Genomic DNA, 22,335 nt, shown 5'->3' with positions numbered 1-22,335 from the left:
ACATTTGTGATAATCACATTTCTGTGGATTTTCACCAATACCCTGGTTAAAACGTCAAAGCTCTTTTCTGCCGATTTTAAGGATCAACACCACCCCCACCACCCCGGCAAAAAGCTTGAACTCCTGCAAATTTTGTGTGGTCAGATCACATTTATTTCAGTGAAATGATGAGTATATTCATTATACATTTTCTAGATACATTTCAAACTGACTTCTGGATGGGATATGGGGTGGGGACTGCCATGGTAACCTTATCTGATGACCTCTGTCTAAGTATTGACAGAGGAAGCATGACCCTGCTGGCACTATTAGACCTCTAAGTGGCATTTGACACAATAGACCATGACATCCTCTTGGAACGCCTGAGAGAGCTAGGAATTGGAGGCACTGCTTTGCAGTGATTCTGTTCCTTCCTCTCAGGTAGATTCCAGAGGGTGATACTCAGAGACAGTTGCTCTTCAAAAACAGAGCTTAATTGTGGCGTCCCTCAGGGTGCCATCCTGTCCCCAATGTTATTCAACATCTATATGAAGCTGCTGAGAGAAATAATCCGTAGACATGGAGCGGGGTGTTATCAGTATGCTGATGACACTCAAATACACTTCTCCATGTCTCGATCATCAGCAACAACGACAGATGGCATTTCTCTCCTCAGTCAGTGTCTTGCAGCAGTAATAGAATAGATGAAGGAAAACAAGCTCAAGCTGAATCCAGACAAAACGGAGATACAGTACTTACGGTAGGGGCCCCCAAACCAGGTATCGGGCTGAAACCTCCAGTCCTAGAGGGGTTCACACTCCTCTCAAAGGACTGTGTTCATAGCTTAGGGGTGCTTCTTGACTTGTTGCTTCAGATGAGAAATCAGGTGAGTGCCTGTTATCAGCTCCGGCTGATACGTAGGCTGCGCCCTTTCCTGGAGTCAGGTGACCTCGAAACTGTAGTACACGCACTGGTAACCTCAAGACTTGATTTTTGCAATGCGCTCTACATGGGGTTACCCTTGTGCCTAGTCCGGAAACTTCAACTGGTACAGAATATGGCAGCCAGATTGATTACAGGAATAACTAGGAGTGACCATATTACACCAATATTGAAATCACTCCAGTGGCTGCCTATTAGTTTCTGGGCACAGTACAAGGTGTTGGTCATTACCTTTAAAGCGCTCCATGGTTTGGGCCCAACCTATTTAAGATATCGCCTTCTTCCGTATAATCTGCCTCGTGCACTCAGATCCTCTGGGAGGAATTTGTTGCAGTCCACAAAGACCAGATTGATGGCAACCTCTCCGAGGGCTTTTTCTGCGATTGCTCCCAATTTATGGAATGGTCTGCCAGATGAGATCTGCCAAATTACCAACCTAGAGAGCTTCAAGAAAGCTGTCAAGACAGATGTCTTCCGGCAGGCCTTCCCGGAATAGAACCCGGCCACATAAAGATCCCCCCACAGACATATATAAGTGAAGACTCTGCCCACCATTATTCTATTATTGTATTATTGTTTTTAGATTTTATTGTCTGTAATGTTAATGGATAGAACTGTTTAATCCTTTTTTAAAGGGGGGGCAGAAATTGTATATATCGTATTTTTAAAAGGTTGTATGCTGCTTTGATTGTGGTAACAAAAAGTGGGATATAAATAAAAGTTTAATTATTATTTTATGTACAGACAACCTTCTAGAATCAGGTTGCACAAGTTACCCTTACAATCCAGATTTTTTTCCTCTAATGATAAGAGGATTTCCCCCCTCTTTTTCCTTAGAGTGTACACTTCAACCTGAAACCCTTTCAGCTTTCCACCCAAACAGGTCCAGCTTCACCCCGGTGACTGAAAATATTAATGAGATTTGTTGGTGGTGGTTTTACATCTACTCAACAATCCTCCAGCAAGCATGGTCGGTGGTACTCAGCCCCCCAAAATAGTATTTCCAAGCTCTGGTTACACCTGCTATAAAATGTCACCAACTTTAGAGGGGCAGCAAAAGAAGTTAACCCTGCAGGTATTTTGCACAACAAACTGAGAGGCTCAGCTATATGGTTTCCATGCACAGCAATTGCCTTTAAAAAAAATCTGCTGACTGACCTCCTTCATTCTCTTATCCCAGGGGTCTCCATAATGTCCTTTGTAAAGTTTCAGCTCCTCTTCATCAGCCTGAGTAACTGTAGAGACTGGCACAACTCCAGCAGGAAAATTCAAGACATTGTACAGATGGGTGTAAGTAGTAGCAACTGAAAAAGATAATATATAATATACCATAATTTCTCCAAGTTTTGTTATCAATATTAAAAACTCCAGAAACATTGATAAAATTCAGAATAGGAAAATAAGATAAAATACATATTAAATTACCCTTCGGTGCCTTGACTATTGGATGCTGCCAATTCTTAGTTCTACACAACACATAGGCCGGAATATAAATACATATAAAATAAATAAACAAAATAACATATTTTATAATTTGACCTCAAGAAAATGTGGGGGGTTGTTTTGGGCTCTTGTTATTAAGTTTCATTTGCAGCTGATTCATTTTAAATCTAATTTAAAATCCAGATAAATTTAGAATCAAATGAGAAAACTCTTCACAAATGCCTGTTACCTACTGTTAACAGAATCTCACCAGTAACTCAGGGACAAACTGGACATGATGTCAGACAGAGATACAAGCAAGTCTTCCCATCTGTTTGCTTTCTCTTTCTTAGAAACCAGCAGTGGAGGAGGAGGGAAGCCCAGATTGGACAGGAACTATACTGATGCGAAGGAAATGATCTCTTTTTGCTAACTATACTTCCTGCACATGAATCCTGTATTAACCTGGGGATTCTGGGATTTGTAATAAAAAGGGTAACTTTTCCCTTCACTGTCTGTACCCACTGCCAAACCACAGATTTATATATTTTCTGTGTTTGCTGCATCTTCCCATGAGTTAACGACAGAATGCATGACTCTTCCCTCATCCTAATTTATTTTCATAATTGTCCCATAAGGTTTGTCAGGCTAAAATACAGGGATTTAGAATCACAGAGATGGAAGGAATTATAAGAGCCATCTAATTCAAACCTCTGCTGTACAGACTTGCCCAAGCTATGGTTCAGTGGGGACTAAAATTCAAACTTCTCAAGTTTTAGTTCAAAGTTACTGCAGTATCTTGGAATTATGAGAATGCCCTTGCCTTGAAGTTTTTTTAAAAAAAGAGATCAAACTCAATTCACACAGTTTTGCTGCCTTGTCATTATTATCACTTCCACCACCACAGACAGAAGGCTTCTAAGTAAACCAAGGCTTCAAATAAACCAAGTCAAAAATATTTCTCTAAACAAGAAAGATGTGGAGGTAAAGATGAATTTGGGAGGGTGGTTGTAGAAGAGCTAATTGCAATGGAGGCCTAGAAGAATCCATTGCAGTACAGCTACAGCTTCACTGACAATGCATGGCAGCTACAAAGCTTTGTTCTGGATAGGGTTGTCTTAACCAAAGTGGACAAGTGACATCAATAGGCTCATTGATATCACTTGTCCACTTTGGTGAAGACAGCCTTGGTACAGTTGGATAATCCAGGGGTGGGAACATTTTTCAGTCTGGGGCCATGTTCCAATTTGGGGAGGTTTGGGGCAAAACACATTCAGGGAATAGTTGAGCAATGGACATGGAGAGGGCAAAGGACAGAATAGGCAGAGTCAAAGCAGTGTGGGCAAGGCCCTTGTCAATTTGACTAGGTTTTTTGTTCCACCAAGCACAAGCTCACTTCTATGCAAGTAAGCTCCAGTTTTCCTATCTGCAAACCACATCTCAGTCCCATGCAACAGCTCTTCTGCCTTCAAAACTTTGTTATGCAAGCTATTTAACATTTAAATACCTTCTTATCTCCAGTCACTGATCTGAGATAACAGCAGAAGAAGCTATAGACAATCTAAAGTGGCATAATGCAAGTGAATATACAGCTGCTCTGCCATAATGGTACCTGTCCTGTAGTTGTTTTGTTGCCTCACAAAGCTTTAGACTATCTCACTTCATAAATATTTGTGGACATTTCTATCATAAAGACTGGGAATAACAGGGGTCATCATTTGATGTACATGCATGTCTTAAGAGAGAGAGTCTGGCCTCCAAGATCTATTCTATAGCTGTGGTTTCATACCTGTGGTTCACCAGAGGTTTTAGACCTCAACTCCCACAATACTTCACAATTGGCCAATCTGGCTGGAATTTCTGGAGGCTGAGGTCCAAAGTACCTGGATGACCAAACACTGTTCTGCACTCTTCTTCTTGCCAGATTAATGAAAACGTCACTCTCATACACATGATGAAGTACCTTCATTGCCAGTTTATCCTGACCATCAATATCCTTCACACTTTTCTTTTCCTACCTCTCTGGGTTGTTGTGGTCAGAAAGGGCTAATACCCAACAGCTTCCTGCATATGTTGTGTACCAGCATCAATTTCAGCTAAGCTCAAAACATGCTAGCTCTAACTGTTTAACTTCCCTCACCTTGCAGTCAGCCCCCCTCTCTTGAGCACAGAGATAAAGATGAGGCTGTTTCCCTGGATTTTGTCCTTCACTGAATGATGAGTAGTGGAGAAAGCTTTGTGTTTTGTATCTATGTTTGCTAGTTTATCTGTGAGCTTGTCTAAGGGAAGGTTATTTCAGTGGAAAACATTATTAACCCATGTTTACCTTAATAAACCTGTTAGGAATGTCAAATCTGACTGCAAAAACTTTGATCATCCTAAGGAATCGTCTTTCGCATACAAGATTGCTTGATTTATGGAATATGAAAGGCTCAGGAAAGTTATTTCTTTGAATATATATATTTCAAAACTAGCTGAACAGTGTATCGTGAAGCCTGGGTACTCAGCTGGCACTGCCTTTCTCCCAGAGAACCACCTATCAGTTTGAGGGCTTCCAGAACTTGAGGGTGACCAGAAGACAAGTGGCCAAATTTAAGGAAAAAGAAGTAAAGTGTACAGTCCCAACCTGCATGAGTGGGATTTCACATCCAACTATACAACCCTGTTTGGAACAGTCCAAGAATAGGGTACATCCAACATCAAATGATCAATCAGAGCAGATAAAATCATTAGTTATCAGTACCAAATAGCTTGCCAGCATATCCAAGGTTAAAGGCCGGTACCAAAGCTGGACAAAGTACAACATCCAACTTGAGCTTCCTCCATTCTGCAATGAATTCATCACGGTAAGCCTGGGAAGAAAGATAAGACAATAGCTATTATCTACCACCATAATAGGCCACTAACTAGGTATTAGTGCCACTGAAGACAGAAATGTATGAAGACCCATATGTTTTAGATGCTGATCTGCAAAAAACCCTAAGAAACCAAACAGATCTCTAGTTCACCTAATAAGAGAGAAAAGCCTGAATTAGTGCTCAAGAATGTGTTCATTTCTAAAGGCACCAGAAAGCTGTGAGCTGTGAGACTCTTGGATAAAGAGGGAGTGAAAGATACTGGTGCTTGTATGCCTCTGTGTGTGTGTGCACGCATGCGCCTTCCGATTGCCTGTCACCTTATGACAACCCCATGGATTTCAGAGTTTTCTTGGGTAAGGTGTATGCAGGAAAGGTTTTCCTTCCTTTGAGATATATACTACAGCACCTAGTATTAACTGGTGATCTCCCATCCAAGTATTAACCAGGGCTGATCCTGCTTAGCTTCCAAGATCAGTCAAGATCTGGTGAGTTAGGGTTTTTAGGCTTCTCCTAGTTTCATGGCCTCACCACAATTCCTGCTTTCTTTTCCACAATTCTTACCACCACTTTTTCAGCCAACAGTGCCTTTTCATTAGCCCAATCTCAGACAAAATACCACACATATGCACACACGGGCACCCCAAACCTTACTTTCTGAACCCCGCTGAAAGTTAGAGTGGAAAAAACAAGCAATTATGCCATTCGAGCAATAAGCTTGAAGGCCCAGTTCAAATTTAAACCTGAGCCCCTCAAAAGAAAAAGGCACCAGAATTCTAAGATTTACACAAAGTCCTATTCACAAATATTGCATTTATCAAACTGATTTCATAGTCTCTGAAAGCTTTCACTTCTGGCATTTGTCAAACAGTACATTATCTAAAATATCTGGGTATCATAGACAACTCAGTTTTTAAGAAAAGGAGTCACTGCAAGCTGTTCAGATCATGTTCCAGATAACAAAGTTTTCAAGATAGAAAATGGTATTCTGCAGTCTATCTGTGCCATGCACTGGTTACTTTTATAGAGCTACTGGTATACAGATCAGTAAAGATATAGCAAGCAGTAAAGCCTGCTTGACCGGGCTGGTTCTTTCAGCAGCCTATGTCTTACCCTAACCCTTGACAACGGGATGGTTATCAGAAAGATATCTTGGACTGCATCTGCACTGCAGAAATAATGTAGTTTGACACTGCTGTAAATGTCATGGGTCCATGGCTACAAATCCTGGGATTTGTAGTTTGTTGTTGCTCACCAGAGCTGTCTGACAGAGAAGGCTAAATATCTCACAAAATTACAAATTTCAGAATTCCATAGCATTGAGCCATGGCAGTTAAAGTGGTGTCAAACTGCATTATTTCTGCAGTGCAGATGCAGCCAAAGTTAGACAGAACTTTCTGATGAAAGACAAAACATCTAGGGTTTATGAGCAATGTAAAAGGGGGGCAGGGAGACTAATAATGGTAAACATGCCTTGTCTAATTAGTTTCAAGGTTAAGGCAATCAGATGTAGTAACATGGTTTAAGTTACGTGCTTATCTCTGCTTGCTTAACAACTCTGCACATGCTCAGAAAAATGATGTAATGAAGGCAGGGGATATGCTAAATGTAATCCTATTATAGTTCAAAGGGGTCTAAAAAGACCACTAATGGAAGAAGAAGTCAGGGAAGATTAAATTGCTATAGAAGCGCCCACCATTGCATTACTGGGAACAACACAAGTGTCACAGACATCAAGCAACTGCTTTAAAAGAAACAGGCAAATTTCGAGGCCCTACATCTGTGTCAGAGAAAGTACTGAGCTGCAGAACAGAGACAGAGTACATAATAGGCCAGCACTGCAGATGGTGTTTAATGCCCAGTTCAGACTCTGGCATCATCATATCAGACTGGGAAAGGCTCACATCTGAAACTTTGAAGAGTACTGCTATTCAGCATGATCAGAGGTAGGAATATGCACTACCCAAATATTGGACTGCAACTCCCACTACCAGAAGAATCCTCAAGGGCATTCAGTCCAACCTCATTCTGCAGTGCAGGAACTCACAATGAAAACACCCCCAATTGATGGCCATCCACCTTCTGTTTAAAAACCTTCAAGAAAGGAAAGTGCACCATATGGGCTTTGCTGCGGCAGCTGGACACTGCAGTGAGTGTGTTCCACTGTCCACAAAGGAGTGTGTTCCACTGTCAAACATGACTCACCTAAAGTCTGCCAGTGGGTTTCCATGGCTGAGCAGGGAATCCAACCTGATCTCTAGAGTTTTAGTCTAGTGCTCAAACTATTACACCACAATGGCACTGACTGTGATAACAGGCTGTACTAAGGAAACTCAATTTTACTTCCACTGCAGTCTGAACAGTAGCTGTCTCGTATCTGAAAGCAAAGGAACTGGGAACATCCAATGGAACCTAATGCAAAAGACAGACATGGGTAGAAACTACATTGTAGAATTAATCCAGTTTGACAATGCTTCAGCTGTGATGGCTCAGTGCTATGGAATGCTAGGATTTGTAGTTTTGTGAGATATTTAACCTTCTCTGTCAGAGAACTCTGGTGCCACAAAAAATTACAAATCCCAGGATCCCATAGGATGAGCTGTGAAGTTAAACTGATGTCAAACTGCATTAATTTTGCAGTGTGGCAGCAGCCATAGTCTTAGGATGTATAAACACGAATTTTATTTTCCTCCCCCCCCCCCCCCGCCACCCAAATATTTCAATGTATTTTAGCCAGTAAACATTTGAATGGCTTTCTTCAGACACTAAAAAAGGGGAACTCATACATATTATAAGGGGGGAATAAATTAAATGGGTAGAAAAGTTACCCAGTTTCACTACATCTGAAGCCATGGGGTTTAGTCTACAAATTTTACAGAACACAACCTCCCCACCACAGCTCAAATGACAAAATCCTGTTGAGAAGGGAAATTGATTGAATATTGTAGGCTGGAATTTTTGGAGTTCATTTGTTTGCTTTAGAGTCTATGTTTTAAGACACTCTCTAGGTTTTCTTTTTGCTCTTAAGTTGCTAAGACAAAGGCGGGTTACAGACCACCCGTTTGGGGCGGCCTGCACCTGCCCTTTTCCCTGCTGTATTGGGGCCTCAGCTGCCAGACCGGCAGCCTCCGAGGCCCCGATCCGCCACTTTGCAGGCCGCGGGGAAGCGGCAAAAGGCCACTTCCCCGCGGCCTGGAAAGGGGTGTCCTTGGGGCTTCAAGCTCCAAGGACACCCGGCGATGGCGGGGAGGAGGAGAAAGGGCCGCTTGGCCCCTTTCTCCTCTGCGTCACTGGGCGTAGCCATGTAAAGGCTGTGCCCAGCGACGCAAACCCCAGAAGGAGCTCCGTTTCGGAGCTTCTTGGCCCGTTACAGACAGGCACCCTAGCACGGACTCAGTCCGTGCTAGGGTTAGAAAGAGATGTCTCTTCCAGACTCCCCTAACCCTACTATGGACTGAGTCCGTATGAAATGGTGGAGGCCGTTCCACATGGCCGCCTCCATCTTGACGTAGTGGACTCGCTGCGTCCGCATGCCGTACCCCGGAAATGACACCGCGAGTGCGCGCTTTGGCACTTGCGGCATCTCTTCTGGGTCGCAGGAAGGAGCACGATTTTCACGCTCCTTCTGTGCAGCGTCCGGGAACCGCGCCGTTTGGCTGCTGTGGTTCCTGGACGCTGCAACCGGCGGCGGCAGCAGACCACCGCTTTTCGGCAGTCTGTAACCCACCTTTCTTACACCGTGGAAAGGGCACTCTAGGCGCCCTCACGTGGCACAGTCCGCGCGGCCTCTTTTGGAGGCGGCGTGGTCGTGATGTCGTAATGGCGACGGCCGTGTGGAACGGCCACCGCCATTTTGTATGGACTCAGTCCGTGCTAGGGTTAGGGGTGTCTGGAAGAGACGCCCCTTTCTAACCCTAGCACGGACTGAGTCCATCCTAGGGTGCCCATCTGTAACTGGCCAAAGATAGCCTTCATGTACAAAGGCCTAAAAGCATAATTCCTAAGAGCACGATGCCCTAATTCCTTCTCTGAAAACTACCAGTTGCCATTTCTGATACCCCCACAGGTAGATTTTCAGACATTTTTTGGTAAGTATCAAATTGTAATTGTAGAGTCTTATGGCTGGTGCTGCGGCTGCAGTTTTAGAGTAGGTGTAACTTCTCAAATAACATCTATATCCCAAATTAAGTCATACTGGGCAATGATATACAAGATACTTTGCTAATAATCCTTAGCATGCACCTCTGGTCAGAAATAGGAAAATAAGAAGAATATATGCAAACTCTTCCCTTCACTTCTCACAAAGAGACTTTTATCTACAAGTTTCTCTCTAGGGAGCATCTGCTTCATGAAAATGGAAATCTTGGTTACTTTTGTCTGTCATATAATATGAAAACAAAATTACCATCCGGTCAACGTTGTTCTTCCAGAGGTTTTTCACTGACCTGGAAAATTTGCAAAATACATGCAAATGAACATTAATGATTCTACAAATATTTTTTTTGAAAGAAAATTAATTGAAGTTTCCCATATTGGTATTTCTAATATTTTAGTCACTTCCATATAAATACAGTCCCATATTGGGTATAAATTAGTGCAACCATCTGAAAATATCTTCATAAGATATCAACTGAAGTCTTTTTTGAAGTCTTCTTCAGTCACTAGTCTTCAGTTCATCACAAACTTTTACTACTGCTGTATGTTCATTCAGGACATTCAAACATGTGTTCTTACAGTCCTATTGAAATTTTCATTTCATTAGCAATTAAATGCAACCTGTTCTAGTGTCACAACTGGGTGACCAGGCAACTGATAAACACATCTGAACCTTCAGTTACCACTTTCATAGGAATGTCTCCGAGACAGCCTCTTATAGGTTAAGTTCTTATAAAATCAAAATATCCTTAAGTCCCCAGTCAGGTTAAAGAGAATTATACATTTTCTTGCTTCCAACTTTATATGAAGAATGTATAAGGTGTCTGGAAATTACGTTTACAATATTAGTTTTACATAGAATTGAAATTGCAAAGGTAATTTTTAGACATGTGTGCTGCTGCCCCCTCATGGATGGAACTTAACATAAAAGCTCTTTTATTTTATCTTTGTTGTTGTTATGTGCCTTCAAGTCTTTTGCGACTTATGGTGACCCTAAGGCAGACCAGGAAATTGAAATACAGTGGGACCTTGTTATCTGCTGGGGTTTGGTTCCAGGATCCCCCATGGATACCAAAATCCGTGGATGCTCAAGTGCCATTAAATATAATGGCATACCAAAATGGTGTCCCTTATGAAAAATGAATAATCAAGGTAAATTTATACTTTTTTGGAACATTTTCAAACCATGTATGCTTGAATCCGTGTATAAAAAATCCATGTATAGGAAGGAACGCTTTGATTTGGATTTCCTGCATGGCAGGGGGTTGGACTGGATGGCCTGTGCGGTCTCTTCCAACTATGATTCTATGATTCTATGACCCAAGCAAAGCAGTGGAGAAAAGGGGGTCTTGGAGATGTGTCTTTCATAGATTCACCATGAGTTGGGGTCAACTTGAGGGCAAAAACAACTTTGTGGGGTTTTCTGGGGCTGAGTGTGTATGACTCACCCAAAGTCACCCAATAAGTTTCCATGGCTGAGCAGGATTCAAACACTGATCGCCCAGAGTCCCAGTTCAACTCCCAAACCACTACAATGTGGCTATAAAACAACAATAAAGTGGGACTGCATCCAAGTGGCATCTTATGCATGTAAGTACTGTATAAGTTCCTTTACACATGTGGTTGTACTTTTTTGGGTGATGTGCAACATGCATATTAAGATGAAGGTTGCAATAGTAAAGCATATGGTGTCACTGCATATTATTTATTGCATTATTGAGCATGGTTGAGCATTCTACATCCATGTCAAATGCACATTTGTTTGTTCAGTGTCACAATTCTGTGATAAAGTGATGCAGTATAACTGTGACATAACTCCATGGGTGTAAACTTTCACTACATCTCCTTGATTGTGGCCAAGCATTATCCCTTATTATGACATCATAGCAATAAAAAGATGGATTGTGGCATAGACTAGAGCAAATTTCAGTCACTTTGGTTTAATGTTGTTTTTATATACCATGTATTCCTATGAAGCGCACGATATAAATAGAATTAAATAAATTAGCAGCATTGTTAAATAATTATAAATGATATAAAATTGTCTTACCCTACACCAAGGAGGGCATGTAGATGTCGAGAGATTCTTGGAAACTGAAACAAAATATTGCATTAGGGATCCAGATGGCTGCTGATGGGAAGTCATGTTGTTGTTGTTGTTGTTGTTGTTGTTGTTGTTGTGTGCCTTCAAGACATTTCTGACTTATGTTAACCATAATAAGGTCAACCTATTATGGGGTTTTCTGGGCAAGGCTAATTCAGAGGGCTACTGCATTCCCCTGAGGCTGAGAGCATGTGACTTGCCCAAGGTCATCCAGTGGGCATCATGGCTGAGTGGTGAACTGTACCATGGTCACCAGAGTTCAAGTCCAGTACTTAAACCACTACACTGTGCTGGCTCTCATAGCTCAACCCAAATGTATCATTGACTGCCAGTGGATCTGCCACTGTGAGGATGGCAAAATCACTTTTGATTTACATGCTCCATCTTCTACAGCTGCTCCAAGTTGAATGGGAGCTATCCCAGTGCTGATCCTTTGGACAGATAGGATCCAGCAGCAGGAGAGTTCTTGCTAAATTTGGAGCTGCAGGAAAAATCAAAAGTGGATTTGCTGCTCCACATGGGAAATCCTGAAATATACTGATGAAAGTGGTTTCAGCTGAAAAATCCCAAGACCAAATCCCAAGACTTCAACCTGGAAGAAGAATGTGTCACATTTTATTGTATGCCCAGGGGCCCTTTCACACTACAGAATTATAACACTAGGATCCTACTTAAACTGTCATGCAGTTCTGGTGTTTGCAGTTTGGTGAGGCACTCAAACTCACTGGATGAGAAATCGAAATATCCCTCCCTGAAGTGCAAATCCCAAGATTGCATAGGATGTCATGGCCATTAAAGTGTATATTATGATGCTCTAATTGTGTAGTGTGAAAAAGCCCCAGGTGTGTGTGTGTGTGTGTGTGTGTGTGTGTGTGTGTTACTTCAAGTATATCCCTAGATTCTATCCGCAACTCCATCTGTCCCTTCCCTGGAGAGAAGATCCTGGAGCTGTATCAGAAATTGCCATGAGCCAGTGCAGACTACACACTTCAAACTATTACACCTCAACATATAAAAATATAGAGTGTGACTTTACATAGAATTTACTTGTAAACCACTTCAGGGATAAATGATATGAATGAATAAATCTGTTTCTCTCACACATAGACACACACATATCATTGTGTTTACTTCTATCTCCAAATTTATATCTGAGCTGTTCTTCTGCGCTGCATAATTTTCCATGACCACTCATATGGGGTCTCAGATATGGATGATAGATAGAACATTCACACTGAGATGCACATTTCACCCAAATCTGATTACGATTCCATTTTGAGGATGAGAGTTGGTGGGGGACCAGATATGGGGAACAGGTGCATGCTAGCACAGAGCCTCAAAGGCCAGTTCTTGCCCCTCTGCCATGAAAGTATCCATTTTACATCTTCTAAGATTTGTTGTAAGAAAAAGCACACCTCTTCTTGGACAATTGTGAGGCTTGCAGTGCATTTCTGAGAAATAAAAATTCATACAAAACCATGTATGCATTTTTAACGCAAAGGGCTAAAACGTGTTTGTTCTTGTTCTTGTATATCTTCAAGTCATTTCCAATTTATCACTGCCCTATGTAAAACCTATCACATTGTGTTTTCTTTTGTTTTGTTTGTGCAAGATTTGGTCAAAGACAGGGGTTGTCTTTGCTTTCCTTTGAGGCTGAGAGAGTGTGACTTGCCAATGATCACCCAGTGGGTTTCCATGGCTGATTGGAGATCTGTCTCCCAGATTCCTAGTCCAGCATTCAAGCCATTACTCCACACTGGCTCTCCTACAGTTCAGGGAGGAATGATCTGCAAATCTGTTTTAATCAATGGGAAAATGCATACAAAAATTTCAACATGAAAAAGAAAATGAATAAAAGCTGCAACAGTATTTCCCAGTGAACAGGTGGAGGGGAGGGGACTGCCAACAAATGGTGGGGTAAATTAGCTTTGGGAGAAGCTTGGGTAACCTTTGGACTGGGACACAAATATATACTAGTACTAACTGGGAGAACTCCAGGTACTTGGTTAATTAAGAGGGTTTTATTTAGAAAATATGCAGAGTGCAGTCAACGACTCAAATAAACACAGAATACAGATCTAACAGAAATGGAAATACAATAAGGAGATAGCAGTTTTTAGGTGTTACAATGGAATTATAATTCTCTGTCTGAAGATTGTGGAAAACTGGAGTGGCTCAGGCATGGAGGTCTGAGGGCAGCATAGAACATGCACAGAGTGCAAGCCTGTAAGCAGAATGGGCTGTGTGTGCAGAGGTTAGGTTTTGAAACCATGTTTATAAAACTAGCTCTAGGTGATGGGCTGTCTGGCCAGGTAACAAATGACCTGTCCCAGGAATCAATTCCAAACTAGTAAATGATTTTAACAAAAGTAGTGATTGGATTGGGATATTATCCCCGAGATGGGTGGATGGAAGAGTTTGGCTAGGCAGAGAGAGCTTGGCTTACTCCTTGGGTGTGAAGAGATTCTTTGTCTCAAGTTTCAAGAGGAAAGGTGGACTATTTGGGGGAAGAAAAACGAACTTTAGATTTGATTGTTTTGTTTACTTGGATGCATACATGCCTAGCTGAAACAATCCTTTTTTTTCCTGGGAACATGACTTAGTGTTCCCAAAAGGTCATCAGTCCCTCAAAAACATGCTATTTACAATATGAGAGATCAAAATATGAGACTCTAAAATACAGCATGAGCTATATAGGGATGTATAACAGCAGTATTTTTTTTTAATTTTTTTTTTTTGAAGACAGAGAATTGAGACAGAGTCCTTTCTCCTCCCTTCCTCCTTATTGATAAGTCTTTTGGTTTCAAATAACATGATGCCACCACTGCTGCATTGCAGCAAATATCTGAATAACTGGTAAGCAAATACTGGGCAGAGCAATGAGTGAGTAGCAATGAGTTCTTGGAGGGTAGATTTGTACACAGCTTGCCCTACATCCCTTACACTTCCTTATAGTTTTTCCCAGGGGTGGTACATGAAACTAAAATTTCAGTGCCAGTTCAGTTATGTCTGAGGAATGCAGGCTGTGTAGATATTCATCTTGTCCTTTGCCTCAGGCCTGCTCAAAAAGTCTCAGATGGGACATTTTCTCATATCCTCTCTGTCATGTTTATCTTTGAAGGCAAAATGCTTCATCATACTGATGGGGGTAATTCATTTCTAATGTCTGATTTGATTATATCGTTCATAGACAGCCACTTATTGAGAGAGAGAGAGAGAGAGAGAGAGAGAGAACAGATGCACTCAGTTTTCCCAATGAAATGAATAGAACTTCATCACTTGCAACCATAACTGGAATGTGTCTATATTTGTTGTTGTTTTTGTTGTTGTTTTTGCTAACTGTGTCAGCTCATGATAAAATAAATGTTTTGTGACCTCAAGACTTATTGGGAGACCCAGGAAGAAACCCTCAAGCCTACAAAACTGTTAGAGGAAAAGTACAAGATTTGTGGCAATATTGCATTTTCTGTGTATCCACTTTGCCTTTAACCCTATCATTTTTTATTTTATTTTATTTTTTAGAATAGGGTCATAAAAAAGCAGCATATGAAAACTGGATACCAGCTGTATCAAGGTCATTATTCTTAGATTATGATTTTCCACCTTGGTTATTCCGCTTTATAGGGAAGGCAGCTAGAACTTGATTTCAGTTTACAAGAAAGACGGAGGCGACAGAGCTCTAAATGAAACAGTCATTCTGAGATAGCTTACAAGAGGAAACAATCAAATATACAAGTTCATATTATGATTCTGCTGCAGCTTTGAAGAAAATGAAACATTTTTTTTCTAAAGATCCAAAGCCAGTCTCTGATTTAAATATAACAATAGCAATCAATGCAAATAGCAAGTCACAAGCATTCTCTAAGAATATGCAGTTAGAGAACGTATAAGCAATCTCATTTTCAGATGTATAACAAAGGCTTCAGCACATTTCCAAGGACACTAGAGTAGGCCTGCACATTTATTCCTGGCAACCAAGGAATCTAGATAGGCATTTTTGGAATATTGGACAAAAATATCAAAGTAAATTTGTTTTGTTTTTCTGCATTGCATCTTGAAAAACCTTGATCTAGCAATAACTCCACATCCTATTATCTACAGGCCAATTCTATTTATATATACTCAGTTGTAAGCAAAATTAAGTTCAAGGGAACTTATTCCTAGCTAAATATGTACAGGACTGCAGACCTAAACCTGTGGCTCATTAACAGAATTTGGAAAAGTAACATTTTTGGACTACAACTCCAGGAGTCCTGTCAGTGGAAGGTTCTGGGAATTGTAACCAAAAAGCAACATTTCAAGCTAGCTTGATAAATACACATGCACACAGACACTGCCCCATCTTTGTGCTTCTTTATCAAATTATTGTCTTTTCATGAACTTATACCAATTTACCTCCAAAGATCAAAATCAAACCTTTGAGTATAAGGATCTTCATCCATCAGACAGCATAGGACTGGGGTAATTTGATCTGTCTTCCTCACCTGGACTGAGTTTCTAGGCTTTGAATAAGATTCACCTCAAAGAGGTCCTTCAGCTATCTAGCTGTCTTTGTGATTTGTCATCCAAGTGCTGCAAATTTGCTTGTCTACACTGATCAAAAACACACCCAAAACCCCTGTACTGACGTCTCAGTTTCCACGAGCTGGGCACATGACATTCTTGGTGATTCACAGGGAAGACATTGTGAATTCACAGGGAATGTGGTTCAGAGGGATTTAATTTCTAAAAAATTAGCTTTTATCCTGAACATTTAAAAAAAATAAATCAGATTTTCTTGTGTGTAGCTAGTATACCAAGGTGTTTTTAGTGGATGGGACTGCTTGGGTTCAGCAAGCCTGGTGTTTGTCACCATGTTTTTCTATTTCAATGTATGGTCAGCCATGCAATCAGCAGTGAGGGACCAGTTCATGCTACCTCCTTTCCTTCCCCCATCTGAGTGTCATATTTGTTACTATTCCCACTCTCTGATCCTCTGCCTGATCATGCACTTATTTGCCTGTGTAGAGCTCCATGCTCTCCTCACTAATCCTTCCACATCATTCTCTCACTCACTTGTGAAGAGATCTGCAGTGTATTTATGGGAGGGGATTGGGAGAGAGGGAGTGCATGAGATCTCTGCACAAGCGAGATCAGAGGGAAGAAAGCATTTGCACACTCTATTCACTGTAGTAAAAACAGAGATGACACAGTGCTGATCAGAGGGGGCAAGTATCAGTGGGAGAGTAAAAAAAGTGAAAAAAAATATGACACTCAAGGGGGGGGGGATGGTAGCCTAATCTAGCCACTCACCACTGATCTCATGGCTGAAAATTTTCATAAATAATAGATAAATAAAATATACTTTTATTTGTTATTTTTTTCATTGTGTGTGTGCACGTGTGCATACATTTAAAATTCCCTCTCTCACTCACTGGGATGGCAAAGGGACAAAAGGGATTAGAAGGGGAAGCATTCAACCAGAGTACAAGGTGGTGTAATTGACATGCAAACAATGACAGCTATTGATGGATAAGTTGATGCATGCTGAGAAGGCAACAAAAAAGATGGAACAAAGTGAGTTTACCAGGGAGAAATGTGTGGCCAGTTAGCTTGATGTCATCTCACTGTGCCTGTCAGTTTGTGGCATTAATAGGTGTCTGCAGAGGCATTGTGGACCAGGAAAATGTGAGGTGAGGCCAATATTTTTGGCCAGTGTTGACAAGCCCAAGAATTCCTAAGCTATACTCCTTGCCATTGGCATACAACCTCTTAGTGAAAAAGCTTACACTCCCTGATATATTCCAGGTGACCAACAAACATCATGTTGTTGATCTCTGTTAATTTGACTTCTTTGTACCTAGCTCCCCTTCTGGGGTTTGCTACTCCTCCTTCTTTCCCAAATGAACAAGGGAAAAGAGGTGTGAAAGCATTTTCAGTTGTACTTCTAGGTTCTGTTTGGACCCAAATTAACTGTAGATCACATGGTACTTGCCAACTCCAGCTTGTAATGTGGCTCCCTTCCCTTCCCTCTGAGAAAGGAACCTACATTATGTCAACTCAGACAGTGGGAATTCCATTCAGGGTGGGACTTAGAAGAAGGGTTGGCCCTTGCATGCAGGCCTCCATGGTTTGAATCATTTCCTGCCCACAAAATATAGGGTGAACACCACAAAGAGGCAGGTGAAACCAAAAGACTTACCCCATTTGAAACTAAAAGACTTATCAAGAAAGAGGAATGAGGAAGATTGAAGAACGACTTCCATTCTCATTTATGTTGCATTTCTCACATTTTTCTACTGTTGACATTTGTATGAATTTTCCCCATTGAGTAAAACAAATTTGTACATCCTTTTTCTCAATTGTATGAGAGCTAGTGAGATGTAGCGTTTTGAGATTTGGACAAGAAATCAAGGAAACAAGAGTTCAAATCTCCACTCGGCCATGAAAATTCATTCAAGAACCTTGGGCAAGTCGGATCTTTTCAGCCTCATTGAGAGGCAAAGACAACCCCTTTCTGAACACATCTTGCCAAGGAAACGCCATGAAAAGTTTGCCTTAGGGACAACATAAGTGAACGATTACTTGAAGGAGCATGATAACAATCACATTTTAGCCATTGCACCCAAGGCAAACTAACTTGGATATCCTAGAGCTTGCAAAAGTTTCTTTTTTTTTACTACAACTTCCAGAATTCCTCAGAAAACATGGTCACATGTTCATGGAGTCATGATCCAAAGAAGGAACTTTTCCAAGCTCTGATTGCCACCAATATGTAAGTATAAGAGCAAGATATGTAAATGTGGCAGAACAATATTTAAGCTGTGACCAAAACAGTTACTACTGTCTTCAGAAGAGCAGTATGGTACATGTGGAAAATATCTCTTCCTGAATTTGTTACCTGTCTAGGAGACTCACCACAGGTGTTAAAATGAAAGCTAGAATCCTCTTCAGCAGATTTGGCAGTCTGTAACAACGTATCTGGTTTGTCCAAGTGGAATCCACAAACTCTCCATCACTGGAATGGAGAAGAGAGAAAACAAACAGGTAATTCCACAGCAAAGTAACTGGTGTGTAAGACAGTGGTTGGTCCATTTTCAGGAGGAGGGAACAAAGAGGTGAATATTGTTTGCCACAGTGGCAACAGAATTTGATTAGTTGAAGTATCTTGCATTTATTGCATCTTATTTTGTGACTGGTCACTGGAAAGTAAACACATTTTGTAACTATGATTTCTGAGGCTCAACTATTTCTCCCCACCCACAAACACACATCCAATACACATTTGTTTCTCTTTTTTAGGATCAGAGGAAAGCTTCCATAGAAACCACAAAGGTCACTGGAGAGGTGTTCTGAAATCAGATCTAGCCATTTAAGACTGGAATGCAAACGACAGTTTTGGAGAGGAGACCATTTCTGTTCAGTCTACAGCCCTTGCAATATGTTCTTGGAATCTTGCGACGATGGTTTTAGTTGTAGAAAAAGAATAAGAAAAAACAGTCTTTGGGGATCTAAACTACAATTACTTATATTTTAGTAGACATAATAATATTTGCTAAGAAATTTACTTACAACTTTTCCACTAAGGTGGAAGTTCCATCAGCAAAGAGTCCTTTAGTGAAGAGCTCATCCACCAAAAAATCAATTCGTGGGGGAGTGAAGGGTAAAAGCTGATAATTAAAAAACAAGATCAACATTCAAAATGAACATAAAGGGTATAACAGATATGCACAATTATCATCCCACCTTTACATATCTGTGTGTGTGTGTGTGTAATGGAGAAAAAATGAAAGTAGGATCTAGGTTTTGCCTAATTATATGTTTTCTCTATTAGATTTTTTTCTGTTCAGTAGACAAATGACATCCCATTACTACACTGATAATCTTATTGTGCAAATAAACTGACATAAGCAGATTGCTATTTTTATTTTACCAAACTGACAGATACCAAGAGTTTCAAGTTTTAAGGGATCAGAAAAAACCAACAATACATTCTTGAAAGAAAAAATATAACCAGATCTCTACTTTTTTCTTGCTCCACAAAATATTCATTTACTTCACAAGCAAAAAAGGAGATACAAACAGAAGTCTGAACAAGTAACAGAAATCATTGGTTTACTAGAGGTCTGGTAGAGATGCAAAACATTTAATGGGGCAAAACTGGAAATTAAATTTTAGCCTGCAGTTGAAGACTGGTAGGAAGGAATATTAAGTGTAGCTACGGACTAGAGATGTAAATCCTTGATAACATCATCCTTACATATGAGGATGAATAATTATTACATTTTTCTCCCTGCTTTAGGAGAAAATAAATATTCCTTTGCAGTACTCATCCTATATTATAATGCCCAAAGTGCTGCTAAGGAATTATTCTGTGTAGAAAACAAATGGGTCTTTTTGCACAAAAATCCCTTTTTCTGAGCGGAAAAGAAGTATTTTGTGTACAAAATAGTTGTGTGTGTGTGTGTGTGTGTGTGTGTGTGTGCAAGAAGCCAGTTTAATTTTTTAATTTATTTGATTTATATCCCACCTTTCTTCCAATATAGGATCCAAAATAGCTTACAACATAAAACAAAACAAAAAAGCTAAAATAATATATAGTGTAAAGTTTAGAAAACAGAAACAGCAAAAAAAGAACCCGTTTGTGTTCTATGTGTTCTATTCATAACATTTTGGGATGTTTAAATACTGGGAGAAAAACGCACAAGATTATGCACTGGTCTATTGTTCTTCTTGACAGGGTTATCTGGTAGTCAGGAAACCCTTTTTAGAAACCTAGAAATGAATAATAACAATAAATATTATTTTCATTCCTACCACAGACTTACATGAAGCAACCCAAATGCCCAAGAGATATTACTGTTGCAGCCAGGTACCTGCCCAGAGGTATTCTTGAAAATTAAGCCATTATTGAGGGCTAAGCAACACATCTTTATTATGCAAGTTGCTCTGGATTTTCACACATTCTCATCAATATTTAATTTCCTACACAAATTTGCAGATATTCATTCTGCCTCTGCCAAAAATGCACATCCATGAAATCCATGTGAAGCAGATGGACAATTGCATGCTTCATTATGTGCATCCTTGCAGATACTCTAATTAAGACCATGGTTCCTTTTTCTGAAGAATTTGAGGAGTTTTGGGGGGAGTTAAAATAGTCTAAATTCCTCTGAATTGCAAGTGTAGGGATCACATTCTGTTCAAATAGAATACGGAGTATTTTAACCATGTAGACAAGAACTTAGACTAGAAAGGTTGTGTAGGATATGATGAAGTCTTCTCTTGCTCCCTTGTCACCTTATCCCTTTCTCCTACCCCTATTTTTCTTCATTTTTTTCTTATCTCTGTATTGCTCACTGCACCGTTCAGCTGTCAATTGGTATTTTATATAGCATTATATATAAATATAAAAAATAGTGTCTTTGATATCAGTAGTTGTGCATAATAGATGTTTATTGATATATGTCTCTTACAGGTGGTAAAAAAAACCCAAATCCAATTGCAATAATGATAACAAAATAGATAAATGCATCATAGCGTAAAGCAAGGTTTTTAAAAAGGCTCTCAATGAGCACAGAACTTACCGTATGCCCTGCTTCCTGTAGGAGTTTTCTAGTTTCCTGCACAGCTCGTCTCATGCTGGGAGATGGCATGAAATAGCCATCGTCATCGTAATATCCAATGCGGAGGGGCCTGGAACTAGAGTAAATCTGCAGAGATGTGGATGTCTGTTTAGTAGTGGTTCATTGGGTCAGTGAAATGAAAAATTCCCCAGATGTTCCTAGCTCTTCACAGCTCACCCAGTGCCCACGGCCAAGGGTATCCCATATCTTCCCATAGGAATGTCTATATTGCAACGGCGGGGAAAAGTTAATTTTGGGTTATAGTGCCTAGAATTCTCAAGATGAAGATTCTGAGAGTTATAGTCCAAAATTATTTCCCCCAGCTCTACCATATCATATGCCAAGATCTTTACCAAAGGTCCTTTTCAGAGCCCAAGCCCCATTTGTTATGCACTAAGTTACTGTAAGAAGGAGTCTTTTCATAATGTTGCCCCATTTTTAGAATAGATGCTGTCCATATGTCTACCTTGATATAGTCTTTTAATAACAGGACTTTCCATTTTCCAGTTATTTTCCCAATAGCATTTCCATTTTCCCAGACCTCTTGACATAATATTTTCTACCTCTGCTGCTTCTTTTTTAAAACGTATTTCTTTATATTTATACTATTAGTATGTGATGGGATGTTTTTAATTATTGTGTTTCTTTAAGTCTCTATACATATTCATTTGAAGAGCAGAACATAAATCTACCTCCAGGCTTAGCAAAATGACTTCTTTGGACTACAACTTCCAGAATCCCACAGCCAACATGTTATTCACCATACTGGCTGGACTGTTCCATGATCTACAGTCCAAAACAGTCACTTTTACCAAGCTCTGAATCCCTGAAACAAATACTGTGTAAAAACTGAGCTAATATGACCATCACTATATATATTCCTTGCCACATGCACACACATACATACACATAAGTTTGAAAATAAACCAAAACACTAACACTCTAGCTGAAATACAAGAAGTGACAGGTAATTGTCCCTGACTCCTTCTATGGGAAACAGAACTGACTAGATTCACTTGTGAACCTTTAGAGTTCTGAACTATTTGGTTAACTAATTCTTACAAATTCTCTTTGCTATAAAAATAGTGACATCCACTCTGACTTACTGGCCTTGTCCTTCTAGTTTGAAGATGGGATTTTACTTTACACTTCAGAACCCTGGCATTTGCACAATCCCTCACTTTGTTTGTGGATACCAAGCTTCCATTCCCAAACTTGCCATTCTTTCCTTGACTGATATCACTAGCTGAGGCTAAGACTGAAGCCCCAATAC

The 22,335-nt window shown here is 40.3% G+C and overlaps 1 protein-coding gene across 1 annotated transcript in view; it reads right to left on the bottom strand.

The window, feature by feature from the left end:
* Positions 1-22,335, bottom strand: part of LOC149316239 (vitamin D3 hydroxylase-associated protein-like) — a 38,017-nt gene that overhangs the window by 1,164 nt on the left and 14,518 nt on the right. Inside the window, exons 8-14 of the mRNA XM_089515072.1 lie at positions 21,024-21,149; positions 19,009-19,106; positions 18,355-18,454; positions 11,404-11,447; positions 9,604-9,643; positions 5,087-5,195; positions 2,080-2,225 (exon numbers count right to left, since the gene is read on the bottom strand). Coding sequence (XP_089371198.1) covers positions 2,080-2,225; positions 5,087-5,195; positions 9,604-9,643; positions 11,404-11,447; positions 18,355-18,454; positions 19,009-19,106; positions 21,024-21,149 — 663 coding nt within the window. The remainder of the gene's footprint in view (positions 1-2,079; positions 2,226-5,086; positions 5,196-9,603; positions 9,644-11,403; positions 11,448-18,354; positions 18,455-19,008; positions 19,107-21,023; positions 21,150-22,335) is intronic.

The sequence above is a fragment of the Sceloporus occidentalis genome, unplaced genomic scaffold, assembly GCF_023333645.1.
Source record: "Sceloporus occidentalis isolate IW3139 unplaced genomic scaffold, rSceOcc1.0.p SCAF_3, whole genome shotgun sequence".
In the NCBI taxonomy this organism is placed as follows: domain Eukaryota; kingdom Metazoa; phylum Chordata; class Lepidosauria; order Squamata; family Phrynosomatidae; genus Sceloporus; species Sceloporus occidentalis.
The sequence above is the reverse complement of the archived record's forward strand: the minus strand, read 5'-3'. Positions and strand labels throughout refer to the sequence as shown.